General features: G+C 41.4%; 1 protein-coding gene across 4 annotated transcripts in view; it reads left to right on the forward strand.

Moving 5' to 3' along the window:
• The window catches only part of LOC138962746 (uncharacterized), a 43,733-nt gene extending 42,011 nt beyond the window's left edge, over positions 1-1,722 (forward strand). For all 4 annotated transcript variants that reach the window (XM_070334696.1, XM_070334694.1, XM_070334695.1 and 1 more), the window contains exon 4: positions 109-1,722. In XM_070334696.1, coding sequence (XP_070190797.1) covers positions 109-406 — 298 coding nt within the window. In that variant the 3' untranslated portion in view covers positions 407-1,722. The remainder of the gene's footprint in view (positions 1-108) is intronic.
• Positions 1,723-10,236: the final 8,514 nt, after the last annotated feature.

The raw sequence follows: 10,236 nt of genomic DNA on the forward strand, positions 1-10,236 counted from the left end.
CACACACATACAAACACACACACACACACACACACACACACCAATCCCTCCCACCCCACCCCCATACCCACACACAACTGTCTAAAACAATCACCATTGTCCTTACAGGCGGGTATCGAACCAGCTCATGCTGCAAGATGAAGCTGACACGGACGCCATAATCGCTGCTGCGGCCTCAGCCTCCGCAGACGCCACCACCGACAACGACGACGACCACAGCAGCAAAATCAAACCACTGTTGACCGTGAAGCGTCGTGAGCGAACTGAATGCCGCGGCTGGAACGACCCATGTGTGCCATGGTCCAACGACGCCGAACAGAGTTGCTGCAACCATGATAGGCTGGTGTGTCGCTGTAACCTATGGTGGCAGAACTGCCGCTGCGTTTCACGTGCCTGGGGAAAATAGGTCAACTCTCCTAGCTTTAGTGATACTCTGCACTGCCACTATGTCCAGGGAATTGCTGGGACAAAGAAAAGAAAATAGATAATAGAGGGCGTTTTGGTGTTGGGAAAATAGGTCAACTCTCCTAGCTGTAGCCATCTTCTGTAATGAGTACAAAAGAAGCATATAAAAGAGGGTGCTGTCTTTTGTTAAATAGTATACGCTGTTCAGTGCGTTTGTATAAGTTATTACGAAATAAATGTAAAACAAGAGAGGAGTTTGTGTAATTGGTATTATTATTTTGTTAAATAAAGGTTTAAATGATTTCTGGTGTGCCGCTGTAACTTGTGGTAGAAGAACTGCCGCTGTGTTTCACGTGCCTGGGGAAAATAGGTCAACTGTCCTAGCTGTAGTCATCTTCTGCACTGTCCTGTTCTGAGTTTATGAGGAGGAGGGGAAGAGAAACATATTAATGAGTTTTTGTTTTGTTGTAAGAGTATACGCCGTTCAGTGCGTCTGTCAAAAGCAGTGGAAGAAAAAGAAAGAAGGGATTTTTTTTGTTATCAATATGTTTGATAAAGGTTTTATTATTTTCTGGTGTGCGGCTGTGTTGCACGTGTCTGGGGGAAATAGGTCAACTTTCCTAGTTGTAGCCATCTTCTGCAATGAGTGGAAAAGAAACATTTAAAGGAGAGTGTTGTCTTCTGTTAGATATACGCTGTTCAGTACGTCTTCGTGAGTTATAACGAGGTAAAAAGAAAGAAAAAAAGAGACATTCTTTAAAACAGGTCAACTCTCATAGTTGTAACCCATTTCTGCACTTAGTGGAAAAGAAACATATAAATGAGGTTGCTGTCTTTTGTAAGATTATACGCTGTTCATGATTTATAACATTTAACGAAGTGGAAGAAAAAGAAAGGAGGCACTTTTCTTTAGTATTATTTTCATTTTGTTTATTGTACGTTTCGTAATTTTTTTTTGTGAGCCGCTGTAACTTGTGGTGGCAGAATTAAGTGCCACTGTGCTTCCCGTGCAAAGGGAAAATAGGTCAACTCTCCTAGCTGTAGTCATCTTCTGCACTGTTTGAAAAATAACCATTAGAGGAGAGTGTTGTCTTCTGATAAATTATACGCTGTTCAATGCCTCTTCATGAGTCATAACGAGGTAAAACAAAAACAAAAAAGGCATTGTGTTTTAAAAATAGGTCAACTGTCCTAGCTGTAGCCATCTTCTACACTGAGTTCTGAGAAAAATACAAGGGACGGTGTTGTCTTTGTTAAATGATACGCTGTTCTATGCGTCTGTATAAGTTATGACGAATTGAGAGGGAAACAAAGGAGACGATTATAATTATCGTTTTGTTAAATGAAGGTTTTATTTGTTGGTGTTCCGCTGTAACTTGCGGTCGCAGAACTGCCGCTGTGTTTCACGTGCCTCGGGGAAATAGGTCAACTCTTCTAGTTGTAGTGAAACTACACTGCGCTGTCCGGGGAGCTGCTAGGGCAAAGTGTAAAAGAACTTCAAGGAGAGAGGATTTTTTTTCTTGAATTACGCTGTCGTGTCCTTCATGTTAACGAAGTGAAAGAACAAGAAAGAATGGGGATGGGGGACTGGTTTTTGGCTCACGTAAGTGTAGCCTATGCGATGATAAACTTTGTCTGTCTGTGCGTGCGTGCGTGCGTGCGTGCGTGTGTGTGTGTGTGTGTGATAGAAACTTTAACATTTCCGAGTCTATGGATAAAAGCTCGCATAAGAAGATTACGTCTCGGTCAAAAGTGTTTGACGTGTGTGATAGAAACTATTTGAAGACGTCACATTATGACGTAAGAGGGTTAGACGTCACGCAAAGGAATTACTGAAAGTCTCGGTCATTGTTATTGTGAGCGGGCCGAGACTACTTGGCCGATCCAGGGTCTCGCTTTCTTGCACAGTTTCACCTGCTTACTGTGTGTGTGTGTGTGTGTGTATGTGTGACGGAGTGATTGAGTTTGTGTTACTGTTTGTCGATTTCTTACGTGAGCCTTGAAGGCTTCGCCTCTTGTTTTTAATGAGGGAGTTGTTCCTGTTCGTCTCTTTAACGAAGCGGATGAAGAATAAAGGAGAGAGCTATCGGGTCTGTCTCTTCAATGAAGTGGGGTAAAAGTCAAAGAAGAGACGGATTTTTCTAACGATTTTTGAAAAATTCTTTTTTAATTTTTTGGCTCACGTAAGTGTAGCCTATGCGATCGTAACTTTGTCTGTCTGTGCGTTTGTGCGTGTGTGTGTGTGTGTGTGTGTTTGTGCGTGCGTGTGTGTGTATGTCTGTGGTAGAAACTCTAACATTTGAAGACGTCACATTACATTGACGTCACATTATGACGTAAGAGGGTTAGACGTCACGCGAAGGAAGTACTGAAAGTCTCGGTCATTATTATTTTGAGCGCGCCGAGACTAGTTGGCAGTCGTGTCCTGTAAGTAGGCTACATGCAGACAGACAGATCTAGATCTAGTGTCTCGCTTTCTTGCACAGTTTCACCTATGCTCTTTCTGTGTGTGTGTGTGTGTGTGTGTGTGTGTGTGTGTGTGTGTGTGTGTGTGTGTGTGTGTGTGTGTGACGGAGTGATTGAGTTTGTGTTACTGTTTGTCGATTTCTTACGTGAGCCTTGATGGCTTCGCCTCTTGTTTATAAATGAGTTGTTTTTGGCTCACGTAAGTGTAGCCTATGCGATGATAAACTTTGTCTGTCTGTGCGTGCGTGTGTGTGTGATAGAAACTTTAACATTTCCGAGTCTATGGATTACGTCAGTCTCGGTCAAAAGTGTTCGACGTGTGTGATAGAAACTATTTGAAGACGTCACATTATGACGTAAGAGGGTTAGACGTCACGCAAAGGAATTACTGAAAGTCTCGGTCATTGTTATTGTGAGCGGGCCGAGACTACTTGGCAGATCCAGGGTCTCGCTTTCTTGCACAGTTTCACCTATGCTTACTGTGTGTGTGTGTGTGTGTGTGTGTGTGTGTGTGTGTGTGTGTGTGTGTGTGTGTGTGTGTGTGTGTGTGTGTGTGTGTGTGTGTGACGGAGTGATTGAGTTTGTGTTACTGTTTGTCGATTTCTTACGTGAGCCTTGAAGGCTTCGCCTCTTGTTCTTATATGCGCTATCCTATCCTATATGTTTCTATCTGAAATAAGTCTTTTTTATGTGAAGAAAAGCCTGCTGTGAAAGGAATAATTGATTCATCTCTGTTTGAAGGACGAATACGTTTGTGTTTGACCTTTCTTAAAATGTTTCGCACGCTCAAAAAAAGAATATTAGACACGAACATTTAATATTCACCACAAGGAAACAAACAAAACTGCATCGAAAGCACTGTCGTGCTTTAAAACTAACAAATCAATCGTGTAAAAGTATCTTTATCATGCCAAGAACTGAGACTGTGGGTATTAAAACTTGAAAAAATCAGTCATGCATGTTTAGGCTGGCTTAAGAAAGAATGTGAGGCGGATTTGAAAAAGAAATGCTTTCTTTCACCGGGGTATGAAGCTGGGATGTGTGATTAATACTTCCTATTTTTTTTTATTTATATATATATTTTGTCCAAAGTTCAGAAGGTTACTGGATATGAGAAAGTACAGTTAATATATCAAAGAAAGATCCATAGCTTTATACATTTTTTTCACGTGAAAAACAGCAAAACCTCAATGTTAATCCCCACAAGAAACAAGCATTGACAAGCAAAAATCGTGTTAATTCCTACTGCCAACTATTTTTATCACTAATATAAAGGACTACAATAACTCATGTTTTTAAACAGAAAACTGAGTTGTTCAAAATAATTATCTGAACTGGGTTTCACAAGAAGGTCGGGTATCCACTATCATTATAATAACGTTTCATATTTTTCAAGCACTGAGAGCTCCCATGGGGTCGCCTTCACGCGGCGGGAGTGTTTCCACAGAGCTACCCCACCCCTTTACTTCTCTTCTTTTGTCTTATTTCTGCCTTACCAGTCCTTTCACCTATATTTCCTTCCAAGAAAACTCTCCCTACTATTCCCTGCAGATTTCCAATTCTTTTCTTGTTGTCTTATTTCTATCTGACTGGATCCATCACCTTTATTTCACTTACCAAAAGTCTTCTTTTCCACATCCTTATTTCTCTGCACCCCGCATGTCGTAAGAGGCGACTAACGGATTATGTTTCTCCTTTTACCCTTGTTTAGTGGTTCTTGTATAGAATATAGTCAATGTTTGTAAAGATTTTAGTCAAGCAGTATGTAAGAAATGTTTAGTCCTTTGTACTGGAAACTTGCATTCTCCCAGTAAGGTCATATATTGTACTACGTTGCAAGCCCCTGGAGCCATTTTTTGATTAGTGCTTTTGTGAACAAGAAACACTTAACAAGTGGCTCTATCCCATCTCCCCCCTTTCCCCTATCCCATCTCCCCCCTTTCCCCTATCCCATCTCCCCCCTTTCCCCTATCCCATCTCCCCCCTTTCCCTCGTCGCGATATAACCTTCGTGGTTGAAAACGACGTTAAACACCAAATAAAGAAAGAAAGCACTGAGAGAAAACTAATTCTGCAGCACTACTTTTTTCTTTCTTCATTAAATGGCTTTTTTTTTTTAAATTCTTGTCGTTTCCTTTTAATGGCTTGTGTGCTATGAAGTGTGTGTGGGTGTGAGGGTGAGGGTGTGGGTGTGTGTGTAGGTGGTGTGGGTGCGTGTGCGTAAAAAGCTCAAAGAAACTGTCAATTACCGAACAATGAATTTAGATTTACGACTCGAGAAATGCCGAAATGAGACCAGCAAAAGCTGAAATGGTTTCTTTGAAGTTAAAGTACAGAGAAAAATAAATCGATCATCAAAAATTTCTACTAGAAAGAACATGAAAAACAAGAACGGCAAAGCGTGTGAAAGGCGTGCCTTCATTGCTCAGTCTGCCCTGTGTGTCTGTGTGTGTTTGTTTGCCTGCGTGCGTGCGAGCGTGCGTGTGTGTGTGTATGTGTTCGCCGGCCTGTGTGCCTGGATGTTTGTGTGTGTGTCAGTGTGTGTGTGTGTGTGTTAGAGAAAGAGAGGGAGAGTGTGTTGTGTGTGTGTGTGTGTGTGTGTGTGACCAGTTTTTGGCTCAAGTAAGTGTAGCCTATGCGATGCTAACTAGTTTTGTCTGTCTGTGCGTGCGTGCGTGCGTGTGTGATAGAAACTTTAACATTTGACTGAACACCGAAATACTAATTTTACCGCGGGTTATTATCCAAGCAACAGCTTCAAAGTATTGAAGCAATGATCAATATTTCGTCGGCACGTATAAAGTGTGTATCCAAAGAAAACGGGTGGTAGTGGGGTTTTTTTTGTTTTTGGGGGGGGGGGGGTAAAAACAGGTGACTGGTTTGTGTTGTGTGTGGTATGTGGACCAGGTCAGGGGTCAAGGTTAGGTCAGATCGCGTGAAGGATTGTGGTACAGATTCACTTCTCAGTTCTAACGGCCGAGCTGCATTCGCCGATTCGGGGAAGACGATTTCATATTGTTCGGTTTCGTAGCCGCTCCAGAAAAAATAGATAAAGAAGATACCAAAGGAGATTTCCTACAGGTTGATCTGCACAGCGTGTTTTCAGTGTCTGCGCGAGGAAGCGCTGTCGAAAGGGCAGTGTCGATCTCTGAGTGGCAGTCGTGTAAGTAGGCTACAGACAGACAGATCTATCTAGTCTTCCACTCTTGCACCGTGTCTATGCTTACTGTGTGTGTGTATGTGTGACGGAGTGAGTTTGTGTTACTGTTTGTCGATTTCTTACGGGAGCCTTGAAGGCTTCGCCTCTTGTTTTTACATTTAGTCAAGTTTTGACTAATGTTTTAACGTAGAGGGGGGAATCGAGACGAGGGTCGTGGTGTATGTGCGTGTCAGTGTGTGTGTGTGTGTCTGTCTCTGTGTGTGTGTGTGTGTGTGTAGAGCGATTCAGACCGTAGTAAACTACTGGACCGATCTTTATGAAATTTGACATGAGAGTTCCTGGGTATGAAATCCCCGAACGTTTTTTTCATTTTTTTGATAAATGTCTTTGATGACGTCATATCCGGCTTTTCGTGAAAGTTGAGGCGGCACTGTCACGCCCTCATTTTTCAACCAAATTGGTTGAAATTTTGGTCGGGTAATGTTCGACGAAGCCCGGACTTCGGTATTGAATTTCAGCGTGGTGGCTTAAAAATTAATTAATGACTTTGGTCATTAAAAATCTGAAAATTGTAAAAAAAAAATGTTTTTTATAAAACGATCCAAATTTACGTTTATCTTATTCTCCATCATTTGCTGATTCCAAAAACATATAAATATGTTATATTCGGATTAAAAACAAGCTCTGAAAATTAAATATATAAAAATTATTATCAAAATTAAATTGTCCAAATCAATTTAAAAACACTTTCATCTTATTCCTTGTCGGTTCCTGATTCCAAAAACATATAGATATGATATGTTTGGATTAAAAACACGCTCAGAAAGTTAAAACGAAGAGAGGTACAGAAAAGCGTGCTATCCTTCCCAGCGCAACTACTACCCCGCTCTTCTTGTCAATTTCACTGCCTATGCCGTGAGCGGTGGACTGACGATGCTACGAGTATACGGTCTTGCTGCGTTGCATTGCGTTCAGTTTCATTCTGTGAGTTCGACAGCTACTTGACTAAATGTTGTATTTTCGCCTTACGCGACTTGTTCTTTGTTTCTTTCACAAAAGTAACTTCAACGATATACATAGGTTTCACTTAGGTGATCCAACACGAATAGGAACTTAAAAAAAAAAAAAAAATTGGGACGGATTCAAACTGACTGTGTTTCAAAGAAGTGCATACTGTACTTAATTTCTAACATCCATGGGACAGCCTGCGCCTTTAAGCTAAAAAGAAGATTTAGGGAGGGAAGTTTTGCATGAGAGGAACAGCAGCTAATTGAGAGCTTAAAACCCCACCCCCAGCATTAGACAAATTGAAAAAGAGATTGTGTATCTCTGCTCGAGGATAATTGGTACCCGTCTGCAAATCTCTAAATCCACGTGGTAAGCTTCTTTCTTTCCTTTTTTTAAAATTATATGTATCTTATTGTATTCTTTTTTTTAATCATATTTTATTTGTTTTATGTAATATTATTTCAGCTTATTTAATCTTAGTATCTTGTTATATTAGTCCATCTTTTTTTCATCATAAATATTTCTTATAATGTTGTATACAGGAAACACACACAAACACACACACACACACACACACACACACACACACACACACACACACACACACACACACCACAGAGCCAAACAGGGAGGGTTTTGTTCGTTTGTACCTGTTTGTCCAAGTTTCCGGATAAGTCGAACACAAAACTCGCACATACAGTACTTCAGAGTCAGTTAAGCAGTCTCCCTCATATCATTGAGTTAGTCTAGAAAATAACTAAAGCGAGCGGCCGTATTCCCCTAAAGGGAGACACACACATACCGAAAAATCAATGCGGATTTGCGAACTCTATAGTGTATTTGGGACTCAGGTTTCCAGTAACTGCCATTTTGTTTGTAGTATTATATTTGATTTACGTTCTTAGTTTTGACCTTTCGACAGAAATGAAGACGACTGTCGCCGATTGTGGCCTCAATTAAGGAGAAAAGGGAGACAACCGAGACAGTCTGATATGGGAAAGGTCGAAATCTGCGTTTGATTCGATTTGTAGGGTGCAGTGCCGGTGGTGTGTGCGCGTTTGTGATTCAGAAAAGGCTGAGATCGTGAAACTGTGCTCACCGATAGACAGACAGACAAAAAAAAACCTGGCAAACAGATCATTTGTCATTTTTGCTGTCACACTGACTGAGACAGACAGACAGACGCACGCACACGCACACACACACACACACACACACACACACACACACACACCCATCAGTAGTTAGTTTTCTTTATTTTTATTTATTGCAATTCTCTATGGGTAGAAAGAGTGATACAACGAATAATGTAACAAAAACGAATACTGTAACAATTGTAACATTATTCGGGGGTAACAATTGTTACATTATTCGTGGCGGATGTAGCTTTTCCTTGAAATTGCTATCAAGATTTTCTCTGTAAATATAATTCACTAGGAAACACTAGACTGATAATTATTGTGATGCACACAAATTCGTGCGTAATGATGCGAATGACCCTTCACCCAGTGAGGTCAAGAACATAGGGTTTATAAGAGTGTCCAGGAGAAATTATTTTTGCTTTCTTACATTCAAGGTTTTTCTTATCGGGAAACTTCGGATATAAGAAATATTTTTCTCTTATCGGAGGAAAAACAAATGTCATCATATTTTTGGAAATGCATTGCATTATATGCCGTGTCATAACAATAGCACAACATCCCATTTTGACACCATCCCATTTGGCCGCCATCCCATTTTTGATTTATTCTTCTTGCCAAGCCTCACTATACTACTATACTGCGTTATTCAACTAGGAAGACATTCCGTTTTACGGTTTACGCGAAATCCCATTTTTGCCACAATCCAAAATGTCGCGAAATAGGGATGGCGGCGAAATGGGATGACGGCAAAACGGTATGGCGACAAAAGGGAATGTGGCGCTAGTGGTATGACACGGTGGTAAAATGACACTTGGCCTGTGAAATGTCGCAAAAATTGGGATGGGGGTGAAATGGGATAACGGCGAAACGGGATTGCGCCAACATGGGATGTGGAGCTAATGGTACATGACATGGTGGTACAATGACACTTGGCCTGTAAAATGTCGCAAAAATGGGATGGTGGCGAAATGGGCTAACGGCAAAACGGGATTGCGCCAAAATGGGATGTGGAGCTAATGGTACATAATATGGTAGTAAAATGACACTTGGCCAGTGAAATGTCACGAAATGGGATGGGGGTGAAATGGGATAACGGCGAAACGGGACTAATAGATCCCTTGACTTTGGGGTAGGGCGACTCTGTTACTGCTAGCTTTCCACTGGGAGGAAGCGACCCGAATTTCCAAGCGATGGGACAAAAAAGTAATGACATTTTTTTTTCTCAATACAGTAAATCCCTTCACTTTGGAGATGATGAGTTAAATATCGGGCGCATTTACGTGATTTGTAAATCGCGGGGAGGGGGGTAGAATCCGAGTATAACGGCGTGTGTCTATCTGTCTGTGCATGTGTGCGAGTGGCGTCACTGATTCTGCAAAAAGCGTGCATGCCATGTGAGCGACATGTGATTTGTGAGAGTGGATGCAAACCCTAACCCGAGACTGTATTATGAGCTATTTGACACTTTTTCTAATCTAAGTCTAACTTTTTCTAAGTTGATTGAAAAAAGGGCGGCCACCGAATAATGTAACAATTGTTACATTATTCGTTTTTGTTACATTATTCGTTGTATCAAAGAGTGATGATATTTCCTATGTAAATGTCAAAGGTGCTAACGAATAAAACGCAATTCCAACACTATCACACACACAGATCGATACACAGACACACACACAGGCACACACACATGCGCACACACACACTCACTCACTCACTCACACACTCACTCACTCACGCACGCACACAGACTGGCACACACTCACATACTGACACACACACACCCACAGGAACACCGCATACATCACTTCTGACAATCCTTATCCATAAAGCGCTATACCGTGAAGAAACAGTCGTTTCTTCAATGAAGCTTCCACAAGTAAAATCACTTTTAACTGCATGTGGATGAAAAGCTATCCTACTTTACGTAAATATGACATTGGAGTGGGAATGGTATTGGTGATGGCTCAGGAGCTGACAACAAACATCAGTATGGAGTAAAGCAGGGATTGACCAGGTGCAGAAATGAAACGGGAGAAGGGCTTGGGAGGGCAGGGGA

This window comes from Littorina saxatilis, linkage group LG3 (genome assembly GCF_037325665.1).
Source record: "Littorina saxatilis isolate snail1 linkage group LG3, US_GU_Lsax_2.0, whole genome shotgun sequence".
NCBI classification, from domain to species: domain Eukaryota; kingdom Metazoa; phylum Mollusca; class Gastropoda; order Littorinimorpha; family Littorinidae; genus Littorina; species Littorina saxatilis.